The sequence below is a fragment of the Bos javanicus genome, chromosome 3 (assembly GCF_032452875.1).
Source record: "Bos javanicus breed banteng chromosome 3, ARS-OSU_banteng_1.0, whole genome shotgun sequence".
NCBI classification, from domain to species: domain Eukaryota; kingdom Metazoa; phylum Chordata; class Mammalia; order Artiodactyla; family Bovidae; genus Bos; species Bos javanicus.
The window spans coordinates 8,304,057-8,329,520 of NC_083870.1; the positions used below are offsets into that span (position 1 = coordinate 8,304,057).

General features: G+C 40.9%; 2 protein-coding genes across 4 annotated transcripts in view; one reads left to right on the forward strand and one right to left on the reverse strand.

Moving 5' to 3' along the window:
• The window catches only part of CFAP126 (cilia and flagella associated protein 126), a 32,454-nt gene extending 29,898 nt beyond the window's left edge, over positions 1-2,556 (forward strand). For both annotated transcript variants that reach the window (XM_061400507.1, XM_061400513.1), the window contains exons 2-5: positions 246-308; positions 504-584; positions 1,077-1,253; positions 1,616-2,556. In XM_061400507.1, the coding sequence (XP_061256491.1) occupies positions 246-308; positions 504-584; positions 1,077-1,253; positions 1,616-1,858 (564 nt within the window). In that variant the 3' untranslated portion in view covers positions 1,859-2,556. The remainder of the gene's footprint in view (positions 1-245; positions 309-503; positions 585-1,076; positions 1,254-1,615) is intronic.
• The window catches only part of SDHC (succinate dehydrogenase complex subunit C), a 65,455-nt gene that overhangs the window by 30,547 nt on the left and 9,444 nt on the right, over positions 1-25,464 (reverse strand). The window contains exons 4-6 of one of the 2 annotated variants that reach the window (XM_061400522.1): positions 18,683-18,744; positions 11,621-11,784; positions 4,561-5,419 (exon numbers count right to left, since the gene is read on the reverse strand). In XM_061400522.1, coding sequence (XP_061256506.1) covers positions 5,315-5,419; positions 11,621-11,784; positions 18,683-18,744 — 331 coding nt within the window. In that variant the 3' untranslated portion in view covers positions 4,561-5,314. Of the gene's footprint in view, positions 1-4,560; positions 5,420-11,620; positions 11,785-18,682; positions 18,745-25,464 lie in introns of those variants that run through there. The other variant, XM_061400530.1, reaches the window with a different exon arrangement.

A 25,464-nucleotide genomic window follows, 5' to 3' on the forward strand; every position in this document is an offset into this window, starting at 1 on the left:
GTACATACAAAGCACCTCAACTTGGACTGGTCATGTTTCCAGGGCTCAAGAGCCACACGTGGCTAGTGGCTTCATGTTGGACAGCACACAGACAAAACGACTTACCTGCTCTCTGCAGTGAGTTAAAGCTTACTTAGCATGGTTGTTCATGCCTCTGGTCTTCAAATCTAAAGAACTGTGTCTAGCTATCATTTCCTGGGCTTTGGACCTTTGAGTCTCAGGGATTCTTATCTTTCTCTCCACAGTATGAGAAACCTTTCTCACCCAAGTATCTGCAGAACTGGTCTCTTGCGAAGCCAACAAAAGAGGTATTCCAGCTTCAGTGCACCCTCTTTACGTCATGCTCTGTAATTCACTGGCACCTCCTAAACTCTTTCAGCATTCTTTGCATTCCCATAGCCTCCTCTCCCTCGGCCCTTAATTCAAATTTAAGCCCTTCAGATACTTTCTCCCACTTTTCCACTCCATCTTCACAAGCACTTTTCTCTCCACTTCTACCCCAGAGGATTTCTTCCCATGAAGGCTACACTCAGATTATTGCCAATGATCGTGGTCATCTGTTGCCTTCAGTGCCCCGTTCCAAGGTGAGATATTCATCTCCATTCTCATCTAGAAAGTTAAAGAACCAAGGCATAGAACTGGAGTAACAGAGGGAAGACTTGTAATCTCCTGCAGCCACTACTTGGAAGATTAAAGTGCAACCTAATTCACATTGTAACAAGAGTGCTCCCAAACTTCCAGCCAACAGGATAGGTTTAACACCCAGAACTCCTTAAGTTGATGAATAATTGGTATAAAATGAACACCTTCAAGGTGATAATACTTATATAGTGGGTACCCTGCCAAACTTAGGCTAAGGATGTAGAGTTTAAGCCAGTGGAGGTAAAGGGGATTAAAAAATTAGGGCAATCTAAATGAGAAAGGGGAAGAGACTGGGGAAGTTATGCTTTCAGTCTTGTTTCATGACAATCCCAAAGGTAAAAAGATGGAACTAAGACAAATAGAACAGACCTGCCAATAGGCCAGTTACTGAGAGTCAGAAGCCCTGTTGAGGAATCCCATCTTTTTCCATTTAGGCAAGTCCCTGGGGCTCCTTCATGGGCACCTGGCAAATGCCTCTGAAGGTACCCCCTGCTCGGGCGACCCTGACCTCCCGTACAGCTGCTGGTGCTGCCTCTCTCACCAGATGGATACAGAAAAATCCTGATTTACTTAAGGCTTCCAATGGGTTGCGTCCTGAAATCTTCGGCAAGGTATCTATTTCTCCCACTTAACCTCAATCCTGTTTCCTTTTCAACCTCAGAAATGTCTATTGTTATACTACCACAATCCCAGCAGGGGGAACCTTTAACCAATTCTGTCTAGTCCTTAAGCAACCTCTTCGGGATGAAGGGATAAGCTAAGGACATCTTATCCACCCCACACATCTCCCCACTTCACACAGTACAAAATGATCTGATCTCAAGGGGAGGTTAATGGTACCAATTTAACTCGTATTTGAAACCTGACTTCTTGCCCATGGGATGGGGAGAAGGGGATTTAGAATTGAGGTGGATTGAGAATGATCTAGGCCTAACCGGAAACATAACTGTCTCTTCTGTTCTACCCCTGACAGCCCCATGATCCAGACAGTCAGAAGAAACTCAGGAAGTCTATCACAAAGACTGTACAACAAGCACCAAGCCCCACCATAATCCCAAGCTCCCCAGCCTCAAATCTCAGTTCCCCAGATCAACTCCAAAGCTCACATCCCTCTGCAGGTCACACTCCAGGTCCCCAAAGCCCACTCAACTCTCCAAAGTGCCCACCTGCAAGCCCGTGTTTGCCCCACGCAGGCCGTAATCTAGCCGAGGTCTAGAAATGCAAACCTGCAACTCCATAAGGGTCTAAGGGACTGAGTGGCCTAAGGAAGACCCCCCTTAATCAGGGAAATTACAGATGGGAATAAAGGCAAATTTGTAAAATAAACTTTTTTTTGTTATTGGAGTATAGTTGCTTTACAATTTTGTGTTAGTAACATTGTATGTTGAGTCTTTTACTGACTTGAAATTTTTCTCTTCAGCTCTTGAGGTAGGAGGTAGATGGGCACCCTCCACCTCACTCCCCCAAGGTAAAGCAATTGGAGATTCATTCCCTATAAACTGAAACTCCACTCCAAGGCAATAGCAGGACAATTAAGGGAGGAGGCTGGGCCCTGTTCAAACCATTTCTCACTCTGGAAGTCAGGAGACCTCCCCAACCACACATGCGCAGAAAGGCTCCTTGCAGGCAGAAGCAGGGAGCAATGCCAAGGGATGCTCTACCCATAACGCCTCTTCAGTAGAATCCACCTTGGCTAAGAGATGTGTGCACTCATCTGAGAAAATCCTGATATACCACATATGGAGTGTGAACCAGACAAATCAAAATGATTGGCCAAAGGAAACCAACAAGAAATGCCTCATAAAAGTAATTCAAACTGCTTCGAGGGCGCATGTCTGGGACAGTCTGCCTGTGTGCCTATCCACATGTATTATACTCTTTTTCCTCTTAATAAATACCTTACTTGCTTCACTACTTTCTTTGTGGGAATTCTTTTCTGCAAAGTCGAAGGGCCAGGGCCCTTGCCACTGACCACTGGTCTAGTAACTAGGATTTGGTGCTTTCACTGCTGCGGCCCAGCTTTAATCTCTGGCTGGGATACCAAGCCCTGCTCTAAGCTGCTGCAGGCCGAGGCCGCCCGAGGTCACTCTGGCCACCTCTTTTAACCCATAATTAGAAGGTTGGAGGAAATAAATACCCTCTCACTTTTCACCCCGAGCATTAACTTCAAAGTCAGAAGTACGACCATTTAGAGTAGAGCAGGTGTATGTGTATTTGGAGGTAGGGAAGAAAAGCAACGGGATGCCAGGGTAGGAGACGTGACCCTTGTCTAAGAGATCATATCTGATCTGACAGAACACACAGGGGAACTAAGAGTTGTAAAAGCAAAACTTAAGCAAAAATACAAATGTAACTTGAAAACTAAAGCTACAGAAGTGATTAGGAGACAGAGAAGAAAAATAAAGGACGGCACGTAAGTAGAAAGTTGGGGCAGAATTACATACATGATGACCACTCTGCCACTCCCAACCCAATCACCTGAATGATTAAGTCATAAGTTGCTCAGTCGTGTCCGACTCTTTGCAACCCCATGGGCTGTAACCTACCAGGTTCCTCCGTCCATGGGATTTTCCAGGCAAGAATACTGGAATGGGTTGCCATTTCTTTCTGCAGATCTTCCCAACCAAGGGACTGAACCCGGCTCTCCGGCATTGTAGGCAGACGCTTTACCATCTGAGCCACTAGGGAAGTCCAGGGAATGATTAAGAAGCCGAGAGAGTCCCCTATCCATTTCCCAGCCTCTCATTTCTGTTTATCTTTACCCCTGTTCTGCAACTTCCTGGCACTGGCTGTTGCATTTAATGTGCTTGCCAAAGCTTTCCCAGTTCTGGTACCCAGTTGTTCCCTGGTGAGCACGGATGCCTCACTCTGAGGACAAGCACAGAGGGCGTCTGGTGTGCACTGGAAAGCCTGTAAGTCGCTCATTCCTGTCCAACCCTTTGCGGCCCTGTGGACGGTAGCCCACCAGGCTCCTCTCTCTGTGGGATTCTCCAGGCAAGAATCCTGGAGTAGGTTAGCATGCCCTTCTCCAGGGACCTTTCTGACCCATGGACTAAACGCAAGTCTCCTGCATGGCAGGCAGATTCTTTACTGTTTGAGCCACAAGGGAAGCCCCCGGTGTGTGCTGGAAAAGGCTCCAAAGACTTCTCAGGGCCAGTATAGCAAAAAGGGAGACGTGATCATCACTTAAAGCCAAAGACTACTAGGAGCCGGGATGAAGACTGATGAAGCAGCCAAGCAAGGTCTTCCTCTCCAACTGACACCAATCACAGTCACTGCTACTTCTCTCCGACCAAAGCTTTAACTGGCTGGCAAACAGCTCAGTGACACACTAAAATCAGTCGCCCCAGAGTTTCCGGAGCCTATCAAAACAGCACTCCCGCCACAGGGAGCTAGGGGCCCAAAAGCCCGGCCTATATGGATGGATTAGGAAAGTAGCAAGTTTTCTCATAAAACCATAAATGTCTGCCAGGTTTCCATCAATCTCTTTCTTACCTCCACTCTCCCCTCCGCTGATTTACATACTTAGCTCATGGTCCCTTGGCCATCCCCTCCATTATTCCACTGGATTATAACTCGCTGAACTGTACCTTGGGGCTTCTAATCTGTTCTCAGTGGGATTCTGGAGTTTATAAAAAACTAAAAGCTCTCCACAGCTTAACTTCCTTTCTCCTGCTCCTTTCTTCTCTGAGGTTTCTGTATATTAAATCCCTAGCCACTTTTATTTGATTCCCTGATAATTTTTGAGTGCTCACTTAAAAGGACAAATTGCTTCCCTCCGGAGGAAGGCAGGATTGGGGGATGCAAGCACCTGAGAGGAGGAGACCAGAGGGAGACCAGATGGGGCAGGGAGGAAACTGGCTCCTCCTCCCCAGTCGCCACTGTCTTGGTTTCTCAAAGTATCAACAAGAGTCAAAGGCAAAATAATAATTTTAATTCAGTTTCAGAAAAAGATGTCACGTGATTCTGGATTAGAAAACATGACAGTAAGAGGTTTGGTTTTTCTGGAAACACAAGGAAAAGAAATAACCCGTAACAGATTCAACAATAATTTTCTGGATTTTCTTCTTGCATCAAAAGCTATATATCTTCTCCCCAAGACCTGCTCCAAGAGCCAACTTAACTCTTCTTATCTCCCGCTAGCTGGGACAGGCTAATTCTCCTGCACCCCCACCCCTCTCCTTTCGGTCACACTATGTGGGCGCTAAAGACCCTGGGCTCTGACCAATGGACAGAATTGTCCTTTGAGCCAGCAACCCACAGGCAGTGGCACCCGGATCCCCACTCCCAGTCCCCACGGCAGAGGCCACAGAGCTGGCATTGTTTCCACTGTCTCAGGAAAAAGGAGCCAAAGGCTGACCCTCAGCATAAATCAAGGCCTAACATGGAGAGAGAAAGAAGGCTCCCAAGCCCAGAGTAGGCTGCAAGCCGGGGGCAAGAAAAGGGAGTTTTTGCAGTCATTCCATCCTTAGAAATAAGGAGAAAACTGGACCCTTTTCCACTGTTATGGTTCTGTAAGGTACTCTACTGCTGAGCTCCAAGGGGATCTGCAAGCAAAGAAGGGTCTAAACAAATCAGAATAACTTTGCCCTGGCCAAAGACAAGAGTAACAAACAGGAAGACAGGTCAATGTGATAATTTGTAGGATGATGACACTGGGAACTTCGGCTCTTCACATGGCTGCCAGCCCTACAGAGGACAACACAGTAAGAACCAGGACAGCCACTCCAGACTGGTGTAGCTGGGAAATCGTCAGGCCTTTTCCTAGATCCCACATCTGTAAAAATAAGAAGAAAAAATTTCAGCAATCAGGGTCCTGGTCACTCTCATAGCTCCTTTCTCAGAAAAGAACTCCACTTTGGAAACAGGCAATTTCTCTCAGCATGATTCTAGAGAAAAGCACTTCCTTATTCTGACCTTCACCTTCCTCGAAACCCACAATACGGTACCTGCCACCCTCTTATCCCAATGACAGTACAGGGAATCGATCCTCAGTCCCTATGTATAAGAACTTTCAGACTAAATAGATAAAACTTTCCCTCGTGACAACAAAACCAGATCAAGGTTTTCCAAAGTGTGTTTCTCCAAAAACTAGTTTCACAGAATGTTAAAAGTCATTACATGTGGGAAAAAAAAGTTCTGAAGTCAAATAAATTTGGCAACTGTTTAAATACAAGACTTCTTAAACAACTTACTAATGCACACTGTTAATCTCCAAAATGGGGATATAATACATGGTTTTTTAGATATAGTCAACCTCTGAATCCTCTTTGGGAAGCAACATTTGTCCATTGGGGAACTAGTATTTTTTTTTAAAAATACTCTTTGGGGAATTCCCTGGTGGTCCAGTGGTTAAGACTCCACACTTCCAATGCAGGGGGTTCAATCCCTGGTGGGGAAATAATCCCACGTAACTCAAGGCATGGCCAAAAAAAACTACTCTTGGGATCTAGACTCAATTTTGTTTTGACTGTGACATGCCCCCACCACTAAAAAATATCTTTTTAGTTAGTACCCAATGTCTGTGTATACATATCTTATATATAAAAGTTCATGAAACAATAAGCAATATTTATCAACACCTTCTGTGTTATATTCTGTACGGTATTTTCTATTTAAAGTTCTTTTTTGTTGGTAGCAACCCACTAAATAGATTTTCTACCCACGGAGTCAAAAAACACTAATTTAGATTCTCTTGTGCCCTAGGGATATCAACATATCATATTCTAAAAGCTCTCCTAGGGCAAAAGCAGAGTCTTCAGGTCTCACACTTTCCAAACATGACTGCATCAACACAAAGAAGCCGACACTTTAAGAATGCTTCAGAGAAAAATTAGAGCCTGGAAAAAACTCAAGATTAGAAGATGTCCCTACCTCAGGTGTCAAACAGCTTCTACCTAGATAAGATTAGAAGTCAAAGAGGCAAACAGTTGCTTGCTTATAAAGGAATAGTTCAGTTCAGTTGCTCAGTTGAGTCCAACTGTTTGCAGCCCTGTGGCCTGCAGCACACCAGGCCTCCCTGTCCATCACCAACTCCTAAAGCTTGCTCAAACTCATATCCATCGAATCAGTGATGCCATGCAACCGTCTCATTCTCCCGTTCTCCCACCTTCAATCTTTCCCAGCATCAGGGTGGGAAATGAGTCAGTTCTTCGCATCAGGTGGCCCAAAGTATTGGAGTTTCAGCTTCAGCATTACTCCTTTCAATGAGTATTCAGGAATGACTTCCTTTAGGATAGACTGGTTGGATCTCCTTGAAGTCCAAGGGACTCTCAAGAGTCTTCTCGAACACCACAGTTCAAAACCATCAATTATTCAGTGCACAGCTTTCTTTATGGTCCAAATCTCACATCTATACACGACTACTGGAAAAACCATAGCTTTAACTAGACAGACTTTTGCTGGTGAAGTAATGTCTCTGCTTTTTAATATGCTGTCTAGATTGGTCATAGCTTTTCTCCCAAGGAGCAAGCGTCTTTTAATTTCAAGGCAGCAGTCACCATCTGCAGTGATTCTGGAGCCCAAGAAAATAGCCTCTAACTGTTTCCACTGTTTCCCCATCTATTTGCCATGAAGTGATGGGATCAGATGCCATGATCTTAGTTTTCTGAATGTTGAGTTTTAAGCCAGCTTTTTCACTCTTTTCTTTCACTTTCATCAAGAGGCTCTTTAGTTCCTCTTCACTTTCTGCCATAAAGGTGGTGTCATCTGCCTGTCTGAGTTTATTGATGTTTCTCCCAGCAATTTTGATTCTAGCTTGTGCTTCATCCAGCCCAGCATTTCGCATGATGTACTCTGCATGTAAGTTAAACAAACAGGGTGACAATATATAGCCGTGACATACTCCTTTTACAATCTGGAACCAGTCTGTTGTTCATGTCTGGTTCTAACTGTTGTTTCTTGACCTGCATGCAGATTTCTCAGGAGGCAGGTCAGGTGGTCTGGTATTTGCATCTCTTTCAGAATTTTCCACAGTTTGCTGTGATCCACACAAAGGCTTTGACATAGTCAATGAAGCAGAAGTAGATGTTTTTCTGTAACTCTCTCGCTTTTTCGATGATCCAATGGATGTTGGCAATTTGATCTCTGGTTCCCCTGCCTTTTCTAAATCCATTTTGAACATCTGGAAGTTCTTGGTTCATGTACTACTGAAGCCTGACTTGGAGAATTTTGAGCATTATTTTGCTAGCATGTGAGATGAACGCAATTGTGCAGTAGTTTGAACATTCTTTGGCATTGCCTTTCTTGTGGATTGGAATGAAAACTGGTCTTTTCCAGTCCTGTGGCCACTGCTGAGTTTTACAAATTTGCTGGCATATTGACTGCAGCACTTTCACAGCATCATCTTTCAGGATTTGAAATAGCTCAACTGGAATTCCATCACCTCCACTAACTTTGTTCATAGTGATGCTTTCTAAGGGCCACTTGACTTCGCACTCTAGGATGTCTAGCACTAAGTGAGTGATCACACCATCGTGGTTATCTGGGTCCTGAAGATCTTTTTTGTATAGTTCTTCTGTGTATTCTTGCCACCTCTTCTTAATATCTTCTGCTTCTGTTAGGTCCATACCATTTCTGTCCTTTATTGTGCTAATCTTTGCATGAAATGTTCCCCTGGTATCTCTAATTTTCTTGAAGAGACTGAGAGCTCTAGTCTTTCCCATTCTATTGTTTTCCTCTGTATCTTTGCACTGATCGTTTAGGCTTTCTTATCTCTCCTTGCTATTCTTTGGAATTCTGCATTCAGATGGGTTTATCTTTTCTTTTCTCCTTTGCCTTTAGCTTCTCTTCTTTTCTCAGCTATGTGCAAGGCCTCCCCAGACAGCCATTTTGCTTTTTTGCATTTCTTTTCCTTGGGGATGGTCTTGATCCCTGTCTCCTGTACAATGTCACGAACCTCCGTCCATAGTTCATCAGGCACTCTGTCTATCAGATCTAGTCCCTTAAATCTATTTCTCACTTCTACTGTATAATCATAAGGGATTTGATTTAGGTCATACCTGAATGGTCTAGTGGTTTTCCCTACTTTCTTCAATTTAAGTCTGAATTTGGCAATAAGGAGTTCATAATCTGAGCCACAGTCAGCTCCCGGTCTTGTTTTTGCTGACTGTATAAAGCTTCTCCATCTTTGGCTGCAAAGAATATAATCAATCTGATTTTGGTGTTGACCATCTGGTGAGGTCCATGTGTAGAGTCTTCTCTTATGTTATTGGAAGAAGGTGTTGCTATGACCAGTGTGTTCTCTTGGCAAAACTCTGTTAGCCTTTGCCCTGCTTCTTTTTATACTCCAAGGCCAAATGTGCCTGTTACTCAAGGTATCTCTTGACTTCCTACTTTTGTATTCCAGTCCCCTATAATGAAAAGGACATCTTTTTTGTGTGTTAATTCTAGAAGGTCTTATAGGTCTTCATAGAACCATTCAACTTCAGCTTCTTCAGCATTACTGGTTGGGGCATAGACTTGGATTACTGTGATACTCAATGGTTTGCCTTGGAAACGAACAGAGATCATTCTGTCATTTTTGAGATTGCATCCAAGTACTGCATTTCAGACTCTTTGGTTGACTATGAGGGCTATTCCATTTCTTCTAAGGGATTCCTGCCCACAGTAGGAAATATAATGGTCATTTGAATTAAATTCACCCATTCCAGTCCATTTTAGTTCACTGATTTCTAAAATGTCAATCTTCACTTTTGCCATCTCCTGTTTGACCACTTCTATATATGCTAAGTCACTTCAGTCGTGTCCGACTCTGTGTGACCCCATAGACAGCAGCCCATCAGGCTCCCCCGTCCCTGGGATTCTCCAGGCAAGAACACTGGAGTGGGTTGCCATTTCCTTCTCCAATGCATGAAAGTGAAAAGTGAAAGTGAAGTCGCTCAGTCGTGTCTGACTCCCAGCGACCCCATGGATTGCAGCCTAACAGGCTCCTCCGTCCATGGGATTTTCCAAGCAAGAGTACTGGAGTGGGGTGCCATTGCCTTCTCCGTTTTTGTTTTTTTTTTGACCACTTCTAATTTACCTTGATTCATGGACCTAACAGTCCAGGTCCTATGCAATATTGTTCTTACAGCAACAGACTTTACTTCCATCACCAGTCACACCTACCACTGGGTGTTGTTTTTGCTTTGGCTCTGTCTCTTCATTCTTTCTGGAGTTATTTCTACCCTCTTCTCCAGTAGCGTATTGGGCACCTACCAACCTGGGGAGTTCATCTTTCAGTGTCGTATCTTTTTCCCTTTTCATACTATTCATGGGGCACAGTGCTTTCAAAAAAATAAAGGTACAATGCTTTACAGAAAAATTGAGTCCTACTGGGTGGTGTGATAAGGGGATACTCTCTAGCATATCAGAGACCCTGTCACTTCCTACTCTCTTTCATCAATTCCACCCTCCACTCCATTAGATTTTTTTTTTCTTTTAATGTATGGGTAGCTATGCATTTACATGAATATGAATGTACAGGGAAAGTTCTGGATGTGATCTTGGAGAGACAGCAGTGAGCAGTCCTAGAGAAAGATCTTAGTTCCCTGCCCAGGAACTGAACCTGGGTAGCCTGGATGAAAACCAGGAATCCTAGCCACCAGACCACCAGGGGATAGAGCCCCGTTAGATCTTCTGGCAGCACAACTGTCAAGCTCGGAGTGCAAGAACTATGGACTGTCACAGAGAACAAAATCCTGTCCCACTCAGAGCCAGGACTTGCTAGAAGAACAAACAAAAGCAGATTTAAGGGCTTAAGAAAAGCCCTGACTGAGTTCTGACATTTTATAAAATCTCTTCCTCTTCCCTCCCCCCATTCTGAGACAAAAGCAAATATATGGCAAGTCCCTGCCTGAGCCAGGATGCCAACAGAGGAAGCTGATCAGCTGATTCTATTGGAGAGCTTTGTTCCGTGGAATAAGAAGTCATTAATGGAAATGCTCTCCCTCTCTCCCCGCTCCCCGAGGGAAGTGAAGTCATTTTGAATCAAACTGAACACTGCCCCAGGGAACAGTTAATAGATACACTTAATTTAATAGGTCATTTAGTCTCTCGCTTTTCTGATTCCATTAAACTGTCTATTGGACCAGACTAAAATTCAGAAAGTGCTTGTCTCTAAACTCTAATGTGGAAGTTACAAAAGGTCAAATTAAGGCAAGAACATCCAACTGCCAGATGGCTCAGGGTGAGAGAGAATGGAAAACCATAAAGAAGGAAGCTGTAATTATCTTCCTGACAAAGGAAGCAAGACCAGGGGTAGGGAGACCACAAAATATAAATCTTAAAGTGCTGTAGGAGAGATTGATCCCTGAGCTGGGGCAGGTTTGATTCCTTAAAAAAAAGGGGACACCAGTTTGAACTGACCCCAAGCTCATGTAGGAGGCAACTTGGACAGAGTTCAGCTGTCAAAAGATTTCTAAACCCAATATTGAGATCCTAGACACTCGGTTTCTTGTTGAAGTTGGTCCCATTCTAAGAGTTCAAAACAAATAACAAAAGCAGTTAACATAATCCAATATCAAGTTAATAATAATCAGTATATTTGACTCCAGATACGTCACTTTTTCTTGATGGGAAGATGAAGACTTCCCATCAAGCAGTAACTATGTTATCTAGTTCATAAATGAACCTCCAGTGTCTACAACAGTGCCTGACACAACAGGTAACAATTTCTGTCTGATAAATATGCCTTCTATGCCAGATATGTGGCCTGGCTTCAGGGGTCTCTTTTAGTAATGACCCTCTTAAAACTGGAAGAATTCACGGAGATCCTGAAAGCATCTGTCAGGTCTATGTCCAGTGCTCAGCTACATCACCAGCTGTGCTGCCTGGCAGTGCCCAGGCAATCTAGTTTAGCTTTGTCCAAGAGGCCCTTGAGCAAACATCCAGCACAACTAACTTTAAGAACAGTACTAAACCCAGACCAGAAAAGAGAATCCTCTGAGCCTCTCCATTCCTTGCACCTAGAAAATGTACAAGTCTACAATTAACTTACCAAGTGTCGGATCCCATTCCAGGTGTGATACATGAGAGGGAAGACAAGTGCAAATTTGGCTGTGTGGATCAGTGCTGGCCCCAAACACAGGGACTTCACAAATTCCAAATGAGACTCAAAGCTCCCAGGGACCAAGAGGGCTGACAAGCCAAAAAGAGAGACTCCTGAGGAGAAACAAAGTAAGTCCATCACAGCGGTCCATCAGCTACAACCAGTAAGACACATAAAACTGGTTTCTATGACAGTCCCTAGCACTTCACACAATTCTAAACCAATTTAAAATGGGGAAGATTTAAACTAATGTTCACACGTGTAGTAGGAGATAGGCTCCATGGAATCTGACTCCAATCTCTTAAAATTCAGAATATATATTTTAGCATCTTAATCCTTCATCCAACATTGCTCTCTATAAAAACTTTACCTACCACTTTAGACGTGCTGTATCTATATCATCTCAGTAAGAAAAAATAAAAACAGTATACTCGGTTCAAGAAAAAGACTGAGAAAAAAAAATTTTTAATCAATCAAATCTCTACCATACAAAAATTTAACTCAAAATGAATCAGAGACCTAAATGTAAGAACTAAAACCATAAAACCAAGAAAACACAGGAGTAAATCTTTAGGACTTTGGATCAGCAGTGGTTTCTTAGATACGACACCAAACCAGAAGCAACAAAATAATAAATTGGAGTTCATCAAAATTAAACACTTTTGGGGGCCATTTCTCCGTTAGTCTGGAAGGACGCTGATGCTGAGAATAACTACCATGGCTTTCAGTTCTTTGACGAAACTTCAGATTGTTGGAGCATTCACTGTATTCCGGGGGTGCAGCTTTCTGTAAGTTTGCTGTGGCTGAAGCAAGAAAGCAAGCATATGCAGACTACTACAGAAATTATGATTCCATGGAAGATTTTTGAGATGAGGAAGGCTGGTATCTTTCAGAGTGCAAAGTGATTTCACAATGTAAAAAATTTCTTTAGGTTGAGTTCCATGGAAGTTTTGTCACTGAACTGTAATCTGAATTACAAAACTATGACTTAAGAATAATGGAATAATTTGTGTTGATAAATCAACAAATACTATGGAAAAAAATAAAAAACTTTTGTGCTACAAGCAATGCCAACAAGAAAGTAAAAAGACAACATATACAATGAGAGAAAATTTTTGTACATTGTTATGTCTGATAAGGGACTTGTATACAGAATATATTAAAGACCCTTATAGCTCAATAATAAAAAGGCAACCTAATTTAAAAACAGGCAAAGGATGTGAATAAATCTCTCTCCAAAGAAGTAAAAGGTCCATAAGTATATGAAAAGATGCTCAATACCATTAGTAACTAGGGAAATGCAAATCAAAACTATGAGAAGCCACTCCACACCCACTAGAAGGCTATACAGTTAGTGCTCCACATCCATGGGTTCTGCATCCAAATGAACTTTTAGTCCCATACGTCCGTCCCCTTCCCTGTCTACTCCCCACTTCCTCTCACTATATACACACACCTGGGAGTGGCTGGTGATCAAGCTAATGACCAATGGCCAATGATTAATCAATCTTGCCTAGGCACTGAAGCCACCATAAACTACAGGATTTGGACAGCCTCTAGGTTACTGAACACAAGGATGTGCTAGGAGGGTGGTGTGCCCAGAGAGGGCATGGAAGCTTCATACACACTTTGCTCTCTGTTCCTGTGTATTTAGCCCTGTGTTATCTCCTCCATTGGTTTTTATTTTGAAAACCAGTATGTCTAAATAAAGTGTCTTCCTGAGTTATGGTGAGCTCTTCTAGTAAATTATCAAAACTGAGGACCGGGTCATGGGAACCCTGGTTAACAGCTGCAACTTTATATATATAATTCTCAAAGTCCTAGCAAGGCATTATAAGCAGAAAAGGAAGTGATGATACAGTAGCTAGTGAGAAAGTTGGAACTGAACTCAGAAATATCCAAAGTTTGTGCTTTTTCTCTACACTGTCTCAGTTGGGAATTACCAGGGTGTAACATATCACATCTAAGAATCAATAACTCATGTCCCATCTCATGAAAAGCCCAGAAAAACAAAACAGGGATTTCAGAGTTCCACTAGTTACTTTATAATCTGTCAGTTCTTTGGCTTTTCCAGAAAAGAAGTGATTACCTGAGCAGGTTTGCCTATACAGTCAAGTGACCTCTCACTGAAGTTCTGATTTTCAATCCGACCTATTTTTAAAGACTATCCAGAACATTCAGGACCATTCTTCTTCCCATTCAAGTTAACTGTACAATTTATTTACAGCTGCGTTCTTCTAACGTATCTGTTGTTTGGCACTCATTCATTTCATTGCTGTACGTTGCATTTTGATTACCCTTTCCCAGTCTTATTCACATTGCAGCTTCAACTATGCCATTTTTAAGGAATTTATCTAATTTCACCTATATTTTTACACTGTTGCTATGAAAAATCACAAATATTTTAATCCCTTACAGAACCTAAGCAATGGAAAAGTGTTACTGGCTTCTTTTTCCATCTTTTAAAGAACTGCTTGTAAAGTTCTTCCTCAATAAATTCTATTTAAAGTCAAACTAGTGTCATCATGCTTTTTTAGTTCAACATGCTCTTTAGAGTATCAGCCACAAAATCTCTACAGTATGAATAAACACCTAATCATGGATTTGTCTAGCCCAGCTTGTTCTGTTACTGAAACAAATGAGAACATAAACCTTTTTTGATTTCTTATGGGATCAAGTTCCACCTTTTTTGATTTCTTATGGGATCAAGTTCCAACTTCTCGACACATCGGTCAAAGTCCTTTACAGCCCAGGACACTTCCCAGCCTTATCTTTTGCCACTTTTTCCATAACACAACTCTTAAACAAGTCCATCTAGTTATCATGATCCAACCTTATCTTCTGCCACTTTCGTAACACAGTTCTTAAACAAGTAGATCTACTTATCATCATCCAAGATTTTGGATGCTTTGCAAACCCTGTGCCTTTGCATCCGGTGGCTTCTCTGTCGGAATACAGAGAAGCCTCCTCTACCTCCGTTTCATGAATTCTCCCACTCGTTCTTCTTTCAAGATCTCTGACTCCTGCAGAGTTGGTCTCACCTCTGGGACCTCATATCTCTATTAAAAAATTATCCCAGTGCATTACAAATATTTGTCTTATTCCTTAGACTCTTTTACCCTTGAGGGTAGATGCTTTTATCACTATCCAATTTCTAATGCATGAAAGAAGATTAATTAGAAGTTAGGAGGAACTGGTTCCAAATAGGAAAAGGAGTATGTCAAGGCTCTATATTGTCACCCTGCTCATTTAATGTATATGCAGAGTACATCATGAGAAATGCTGGGCTGGAAGAAGCACAAGTTGGAATCAAGATTGTCAGGAGAAATATCAATAACCTCAGATATGCAGATGACACCACCCTTATGGCAGAAAGTGAAGAAGAACTAAAGAGCCTCTTGATGAAAAGTGAAAGAGGAGAGTGAAAAAGTTGGCTTAAAGCTCAACATTCAGAAAACTAAGATCACGGCATCTGGTCCCATCACTTCATGGCAAACAAATGTGGAAACAGTGGCTGATTTTATTTTTCTGGGCTCCAAAATCACTGCAGTTGGTGACTGCAGCCATGAAATTAAAAGACGCTTACTCCTTGGAAGGAAAGTTATGACCAACCTAGACAGCATATTAAAAAGCAGAGACATTATTTTGTCAGCAAAGGTCCATCTAGTCAAGGCCATGGCTTTTCCAGTGGTCATGTATGGATATGAGAGTTGGACTATAAAGAAAGCTGAGCGCTGAAGAATTGATGCTTTTGAACTGTGGTGTTGGAGAAGACTCTTGAGAGTCCCTTGGACTGCGAGGAGATCCAACCAGTCCATCCTAAAGGAGATCAGTCCTGGGTGTTCATTGGAAGGACTGATGTTGAAGCTGAAACTCCAATACTTCGGCCACCTGATGCAGAGAGCTGACTCATTTGAAAAGACCCTGATGCTGGGAAAGATTGAGGGCAGGAGGAGAAGGGGACGACAGAGGATGAGATGGTTGGATGGCATCACCAACTCAACGGACATGGATTTGGTTGGACTCCGGGAGTTGGTGATGGACAGGGAGGCCTGGGTTGCAAGAGTTGGACACGACTGAGTGACTGAACTGACTGAGGAGGAACAAACATTTCTGAACTGACCACCATAAGCAAAGTGACTGACATGGTTGCATTCATTTAGCCTAAAAATCACTGGAAGGACAAGAGCAGTTTGTTTATTAGGTTAATAGTTTCCATTACTGGGCTTCGCTGGTGGCTGAGAAGGTAAAGAACCTGCCTGCAATTAAGGGAGACCCAGGTTTGATCCCTGGGTTGGGAAGATTCCCTGGAGAAGGTAATGGCTACCCACTACAGTATTCTTACCATGGACAGAGGAGCCTGGCAGGCTATGGTCCATGGAGTCGCAGAGCTGGGCATGACTGAGTGACTAAGACACTCACAGAAGCACCCACTGAGTGCTAGAGGATATGAATGGTAAATAAAGTAGATGCAGGGCCTACTATCTGAAGAGTTTACAGTCTAATCAAAGAGACAGATGTATAAAAAGCTGTGAAGAAACAGTGCAATAAGAACTATGAAGGAATAGTGTTGTGAAACTGAAAACTAATAACAGAACTAGAAACAAACCAGAGCTACTATTTTAGGTATGGTGGTGAGTAAAGTATCCTTTGAGCTGACAATTTTGTGGAGAGCTACGAAAGAAGGAACTAACCACACACTCTGTAGCAAGAGGTAGGAGTGGACATTTCAGATCAAGGGAATAAAACATGCAATGACTCTGGGATGAGAAAGAGTTTTACCTGTTCCAAAGAATTCAAAGACAAGTGTGGCCAGAATAGAGTACGAAAGGGGAGAAATGGCTGGATGACTTAGGCAAGGGCCAGATCAGGTAGAGCATTTTAGGTCATGGTGGAGAGTTGAATTTTAATCTAAGTGCAAAGGCAAATACTGTAATAGGAAGATCCTAAGTGTGACTTGATTCAATTTATTTTCAAGAGATTTTTACTGTTCTTGCTGTTGTGTGAAAAATAGATTGGAGGAGTGCAACAAGATTGCAATGATCACAGCTGCTGGGACTGACTTCATTTCAGGTCAAATGATCCAATTCTTCTCGCCATTTGGTCCAGTACACACCATCTTCCAAGAGACTACTGCTATCAAATTTATCATGCTTCTCATCCCTGTTTTCCTAAGTCAACACCCAGAGTGTAGTTTCTTGAAATCCCATCAACTCTGGAATAGGCATTATTAATATCTTAAAATGAGGAATTAACAGAGGCTTACTGGTAGGCTGCCGTCTATGGGGTCGCACAGAGTCGGGCACAACTGAAGCAACTTAGCAGCAGCAGTAGCAGTAGAGAGGTAACTAAGTTACTATATCATCCACCTAGCAAAAATCTGTTCCAGTTTTGAAGTAGGGACTTTCAGAATTTAAGGGAAACATGGTAACTACTATTCTACAGCAATCAGCTACTGTTACGGAATTAAAGGAAAAGGTTTGGGAAAAAGGGTATACATGCTAACAAATACAAGATTATTCAAAGGGGTAAAAACAGAAAAAAATAATTATTAAGTTCAGCTGTGAAAAAAATACATACAACTTTAGCCATACTTAGCAAACTAATATTTCTTTACACTATAGTCTATGAAAGAGTCAATATCCTCTTTTTTCATTCAGTAGCGATAAATATACTGAGATAATAATGAACTGTGTGTATACTCAGTCATGTCCTACTCTATGCAACCTCATGGCTCTATGCAACCTCATGGACTGTAGCCAGCTGGGCTCCTCCATCCATGGAATTTTTCAGGCAAGAATACTAGAATGGGTTGCCATTCAAGATCCAGGGGATCTTGCCAACCCAGGGATCAAACCCACATCTCCCACAACAGGAGGTGGATACTTCACCACTGAGCCACCTGGGAAGTCCAATAATTGAAACTATAGCCTAATAAATAAATTGTTCTTGTTCTTCCAGTGATTTTTAGGACTGAATCTGTTTTATAAACACCACCAAACTAAGCAAAAAGCATCAATCTAAAAGTTATGAGAGTCTAAGTACGAAAAAATAAAGTAACTATGAATTTATAGTTAGAACAGGCTAATCCTAAAATTTATCCTATTATTTAAATGCAAGTATGTTAAAAATCAGAAACCGTACAGATTCTCAGACAACACCAATCATCCTTATACCTGGATTCCATTATTACTTTACCAACCACAGAAAAGGTAACACAGGAATAACAACATCGGATCTTAAGATAGGAGTTCCTATCCTTACTTGATTACCAACAAAACTAATCTAATTTTGAATCACAGACTTAGTTTTAGATAATTTCTCGAATGCCTCAGCAGTAGCTTCCTCAATGCAGGATCCCTGTACTTGAGCCACTAGTCCTGTTGATGACCACTTCAGTAAAAACATACTCTATGGAAGACTAGGAGGGACCCCAAAGGATATTATGAAAAACAAATGCTGCAGCTGTATTTCATATTATATAAATAAACAAACAGAAATTGTGGTTTGTTACCAGGGTCTTTTTGAGAATGGAGAATGACTTAGTATTTCTGTACTTGATCAATTCCAGGTGACGAAAAATGGGTGTTAAAATGGATTTTCTGGAAGAATAAGGTTGATGATTAATCTTGGACTGTGTTTGGTCAATGTTCTGTCAGCCAGTCTATCTCCATTATATTTCTGTATCTGTTCTCTGTAATGTCAATAAATATAATATCAGGACGTGCTGGGAATAGTTTAAAAACTGGATAAGAAAAAATAAGAAAAATTTTTAAAAAAGGAAAAAAAAACTGGTTAAGAAAAGAACGTGAGCATTGTGGGAACTCATAATTAACAGTTAAAGAAATGAATAAACAATAAACTTCAATGGACTTATCGTTTTCTCTAAATTAAGCTGCTGGGTTGCAAAGGAGGCACTATCAAGAGCCACAGAAATAGCAAAGTTTTTCAAAGAAATAATGTGTGTATGTGTTTGTGTGTTCATACGCAGATAAAAACATACATACATACCTGCACTCAAGGCAATACCAGTGCCACGGTGGCAAATGGACATCGCCATGGGAAGAGACCAGCTGAAAAGAAACACACAAAGGCGATTTATAAGAGGAATAGAGGACACCACTGTAGAGAATCTAGCTTGGAAAAGGAAATATAAACTACTTTGGAAATAGGCAACTATTTATCACAAACCAAAACCAAACAGCTTTCATATTCCTGTGTTTTTCACTCTCCAGTTTAAAAGTAAGAAAATGAAAAAAAAAAAAAGTAAGAAAATGATTTATTTAAGAAGTCCCTCCCTTTTCTAGACTGCATCACTAACAGAGATGAGAAATTAATTAAGACTCAAATTCCTTTCATAAAAGAAAGAACATGGGTCGAAAACATCAATTAAAGTTGCATACAGTTAGAAAATAAACACTAGAATACAACCATCTGGGTCCTTCCTTTCCTCCAGTAGTAAGACAGAAGTAGAAGAAAACTTGAGTTTTATTTATCTACTGTTTCATATAACATAGTCATCCATGAACTTTATTATTATATAAACAAAAATATCCAAATTGAGCATATCGTTCATTCCCTAGTAAATTACTTAGCCCAAATTTAAAAATCTAATTTTGCTGGATTTAGTATATGTTTCTTAAATCCACAGGTGTTTTGAAATACTCTGTCATCAAACCCTTTTAAAAATCATGTTCTCATCTGTCAATGCTTTCCTTAGAAGGATAACCAACACTTGTATAATCTGGACCTAGTTCTCTTGCTCAAGAGAGAAATGGTTAGTAAAATGGAAAGAACAGGCATCTTTGGATAAAGTTAACATTCATCCTGGCAAGTCAGCTTAGATAGAGAATGTTGAGCATAATCAGACTACATAATCCATACACCAAAGGAAAGGAATTCCAGCAGATTGAAAAGATCATGAAAAGAAATTCTATGTAATAAAAATGGTCACAGTAAAAAAAGAAAAGAGCAATGTTTATGTAATAAAAAGGTCACAATAATAAGTGTAATAAATAATGTCTATGTAATAAAAATGGTCACAATAATAACTGTAATAAATGTCTCTGTAAAAAAAACTCTACGTTAAAAAATGGTCACAGTATTAAAAAAAAAAAAAAAAAGAATAATGTCTAAAGAAACCAAGAAAACTGACTAGACACCACTCTAGGTTAACTCAGACTAACAAGATAAATATAAAAGGCAGAAGAAGAGCCTCGTAACAAAGGACAATCAGAGAACAATGGCATAATTTGATCAGAAGAATCAGGAGACTAAAACCCAGAATGAGCTGAGGCTTGCAAAAATGTCAAGGACAACAAAAAGGGGCTTTTAAGATTGTACTCAGGGAAAGCAAGCCTCCGAACTGGGGCTGACGATTTTATGTTAATGGATGACAGAGTGCAAAGCAGATTGCTCAACTATTTTATTTGTCAAAGAGAATGATTATCAGACAAAAAAAGACAGAACAAATATTGATTTGAGAGAACTGGGGGGAAAAAAAGTGGGGAAATTATAAGACATTACTTTGCATTCCAAATGCACTTAGGACTCCTGGCCAGATGAACTAAATCCCAAGAGCTAACACATGAAATATAACCACTGATCTTGTAATCTTTAAGAAATACTGAAATGGAAAATGGGAGTGATATGAAGTCAAATGTTAACCTAACTTTAAAAAATGGTTAAAATCATAGACTTGTTAGCCTAGTACTGAGCTGCTAAAGGACATTTTCTTTTCTAAATAATCATGATAGTATTTCCAGTCCCATATGATCTTCTAGAATCTTGTCACTCCTCATCACACTGTATTTATATTTAGCCGCTTGACTCTGGGCAGAACTTCATGACTGACTGCCTCAAGATACAGAGCACAGATCTGGCACCGCATGACTTCCAAATCACTTGTGCTCCTTCTGTCCCTTCATCCTTCTTTCATGCTGTAAGGAAGCCTCAAATAATCTATGCAGAGAGATCAAGTAGAAAGATCAATGCAGAGAGAAAATGAAGGCCCCTCTAAAAGCCAGAATCAACCCAAGACATGTGAGTAAACGAATCTTCAAATTATTTCACCCCAGTTTGTGTTTTCTCATTGAGGCCTCAGAAATCATGGGGCAGAGACTAACAGGTCACCCCCACTATTTCCTTCTGAACATTATGTAAGAGTCTAGCACAGAAAATCAAGACTGATTCAACTCAGAGAAAAGTGACGATTAGAAGCCAGTAAGATTTCCTTTAGGAACATTTTTTTTCAGGAAACACTGAGATCCTTTTCAACACAGGTTATATCTTATTCACCTTTGTATTTCAACTTCAAAGAGTACCAGGCACACTGAGCAATTAACACACATCTCCTGATTTGAAGAGTGTTAATTCTTTTTCCTTTTTTTGACTGTTAGTAGAATGTTAACCAATAAAAAGCTAGAGACACAGGATATATGAATTTCAACAAGTGATCTAACAATCATACTGCAAACAATACCATCAAAAAACCAAAAAGCAAAGAGGATACATAAATGGCCAGTTAAGTATATGAAAAGATGTTCAACATCACCAATCATTAGAGAAATGCACATTGAAATCACAATGAAATACCTCTTCACATTCATTAGGATGGTTATTATTAAAACAACAACAAAAACAGTAAATCACAAGTGTTGGTGAGGATGTGGAAAACCTGGAGCCCTTATGCACACTGCTGGTGGAAATGCAAACAGTGCTACTGCCCCTAAGGTCAATATGCTGTTTTCTCAAAAAATTAAGCACAGATTTACCATAATCCAGCAATTCCACTTCTAGGATATACCCCCAAAGAATTGAAAGCAGAGGTTCAAAGAGATATCTGTGTGCCCATGTTCATAGCAGCATTATTCACAACAGCCAAAAGATAGAAACAATCCAAATGAATGGATAAGCAAAATATGGTACATATGTACAATGGGATATTATTCAGTCTTAAAAAGAAATGGAATTCTGATAGATTCTTCAACACAGGTTAACCTTGAGAACATTATGCCAGATGCAATAAGCCAAATACAAAAGGAAAAACATCATGTGATTCTACTTTATGAGGTCCTGGTGGCTCAGCGGGTAAAGAATCCACCTGCAATGTGGGAGACCTGGGTTTGATCCCCAAGTTGGGAAGATCCCCTGGAGAGGGAAATAGCAACGCACTCCAGTATTCTTGCCTGCAGAATCCTTATGGACAGAGAACCCTGGTGGGCTACAGTCCATGGGGTTGAGAAGAGTCAGACACAACTGAGTAACTAAGCACAACATACAGGTAGTCAAATTTATAAAGATGGAAGCTCAAACGGTGGTTGCCAGGGGCCGGGGGAATGGGAATTACTGTACAGAGTTTTGGTTTGGGAAGATGAAAAGATTCTGGAGATGAAGAGCAGTGACGGTTGCACAATAACGTGAATGTACTTACTGCCACTGAACTGTACACTTAACAATCAATAAACTGGTAAATTTTGTTATGTATGTTTTACCACAAATTTTAAACAAGGATAAAAGGCAATCCAATATAAAAATGAACATAGGACTTGAATATTCATTTCTCTAAAGAAGATATACAGGTGGCCAGTAAACACATGAAAAGACGTTCAACATCAAAAAAGGTCATCAGGGGAAAAAAATAGGCTTAGATCTATTTTACATAGTTTATGGTAGAACTAGAGCCACTGTGCAGACTGCAAGGAGATCCAACCAGTCCATTCTAAAGGAGATCAGTCCTGGGTGTTCTTTGGAAGGACTGATGCTAAAGCTGAAACTCCAATACTTTGGCCACCTCATGCGAAGAGTTGACTCATTGGAAAAGACTCTGATGCTGGGAGGGATTGGGGCAGGAGGAGAAAGGGACGCAGAGGATGAGATGGCTGGATGGCATCACCGATTCGATGGACATGAGTTTGGGTGAACTCTGGGAGTCGGTGATGGACAGGGAGGCCTGGCGTGCTGCAATTCATGGGGTTACAGAGTCGGACACAACTGAGCGACTGAACTGAACTGAACTGTGCAGAAGATATAAGTTACAGTAAGTTCAATAAAGTAAGGGTCTTTCTGATAATATGAGAAATTTCCAAACTGGAAAAGGGTGATGTGAGTTTCTTGTCACTGGAGGCATGCAAGCCTAAGTAGACATTTGTTTATGAAAGTACTGCAGAGGAAATTTACTCATCTGTGGCTTTTAAACTTTTTTCTTTTTTTGAGTAGCACCCTTTCTTCAAAAGCAAAATCCTTAAAGTCAAGTTGCTTTGGTTATAGCCAGGTCTAAGGGCCTACAGTACAATCTGCATGTTGGCCAGCCCCACACAACTACCCACAGAAGTGGGTAGTTGTGATACTTAATGGAATATCCCAAGCCCCAAGCAGCACTCTTAAAACCAATGTGGTTGAAAATTAAATTAAAATCTAAGAACTCTTCCAACTCTAAATTTTTAAAATATTTTTCTAACATCTTTTAAAATGACTTGTTTTCCTGAAAATGCAATTCCCTATATATACTTTTGCTTTGATAATAACAATTTACTAAGAGATAAAGAATACTTCAGAAAGGCTAACTTAACCATATATTTCCATGCTACCTCCAAAAATTTATAAAAGTTAGTAACAGAAAATATGACTCCAGATATCTCAGGTTATCTTTCCCAGACATATCACCTTGGAAACAGCCCCATGTTTCCTGCTATTTCTTTTCTTTTTTTCCCATGAGTATGTCTAGAGTTTCATCATCAGAAGAGCAAACAAAGTAGTTTAAGTCTCATCCCACTAGCTTATTATCATTTGTTAATATGACTTGTGAAAAAAGGCTTTAAATATAGACTCAAGGTAATTTGACAAATTCTTCTTCATTATAATCCTCCCCCAAATCTCTCATCTCTTAAAAAAAAGTTTTACCAGAAAGTAGCAAACACTTATTCATCTTCTTCTGTTTTAGTAGACTGTCCAATTTCTACAATCAGAATTATTTCAGGAATCTAGTTTGGAAAAAATCTGAAGGGTTGTGGTATTTGTGGAGGTGGTTAAAAAATGACCAGCTTCCCTGGCAGGAACTCAAGAAAATACGGTAGCAGAACTCAAGATGCTTTGCTGGGTTAGGAGTTTTTTGGGAAGACACTAGCATAACAGCCATCAATGCTACTTCTGAGGACAACAAATTAACAGAAATAGATGTACATATGTATATACTCATATATACACATGAACATGTGTGTTTGTGTGTGTGTGTTTGTACATATATATCATAGCTCTGTCAGGAAAAGTCTAGAAGCAATGATATCCTGTTAGCAGTGAGCACATCTAGCACCCAGATCTTGATTTCACAGGAGTCATCTTGAAAAATTTCCACCAGCCAAGTCTGGGACAATCCGAACATCAAAATAAATCAGAGTAATAGTGTAACTCTGGGCAAAACAAGAATTGTGAAGTAATGTGGTGGTGTGGTGGGGGGGGATACACATACACACACACACACACACACACACACACACACACACATCTGTTCCTAGTTTCTGAACCCTTATCAGTGTGTGTGTGTGTGTGTGTGTGTGTGTAAAACATATCTGTTCCTAGTTTCTGGACCCTTATCAATCTCCTCACTGATACGGGTGCTAGGAGGATCTTTTTATTTGGTCTTTGACTCTGGTTCCCAACACACAGTTCCTAAATCCCTTAGAATTTCCTGGGAGGTAAGAGTGACCTCTGTTCTAATGAGGTGACTCTGGATGGGGGCTAGTTGCCAGAAAGACCAACCCGTGACCAGAAGCTTGGACCTTTCTGCCCCACCCCCACCTCCATCCAGGGAGGGAAGGGCTAGAGATTAAGTTAATAACTGATCATGGCTACATGATGAAGCCTCCATAAAAATTTCCAAAGTACAGGGTTTGGTAAGTTTTCAGGTTGGTAAATAAATCCATATATCAGAAGGATAATGCACCCCAACTCCATGGAGACAGAAGCTCCTATGCTCAGGATCCTTCTAGACACAGAGGGACCTAAAAGGGCACCTGGCTATTCATCTGTATCATCTGTAATATCCTTTATAATCATAGTAAACTTAAGTAAATGTTTCCAAGTTTCTTGAGCCATTTTAACAAATTACTGAACCCAAGGAAGAGTTTGTGAGAACTCTTGATTTATAGTTGGTTAATTGGAAGTACCAGGTGGCGCTAGTGGTAAAAAACCTGCCTGCCAATGCAGGAGACATTAAGAGACATGCATTCGATCCCTGGGTCAGGAAGAACCCCTGGAGAAGGGAATGGCTCCCCACTCCAGTATTCTTGCCTAAAGAATCCCATGGACAGAGGAGCCTGGCAGGCTACAGTCCATGGGGTCGTGAACAGTCAGACCCGACTGAGCAACTAACACTTTCAGTTAGAAGTCCAAGTAACAAGCTGGGATTGGGGATTGGCATCTGAAGTGGGAGGCAGCCCTGTGGGACTGAACCCCAACCTGTGGGGTTTGTGCTAATTCCAAGTAGTTAAACAACTAAATGTAATACATGATCCTCAGTTGGATCCTGGACCTATAAAGGACATTTTTGGGACAACTGGCAAAATCTGAATGGGATCTGAGGATTAGGTGATTAACACAGGATCAATGTTAGTTTTCTGACTGTGATGGCTATAGTATGGAGAGTTTCCTCAAATTTAAGAAACATACACTCAAGTATTAAGGGACTGCAGCAGGCAGAAAGATGTCCACATTCTAATTCCTGAAACTTGTGAATATTTACCTTAAATAGCAATGGGGAATTAAGGTTGTAAGTGAAATTAAAGTTGCTAATAACC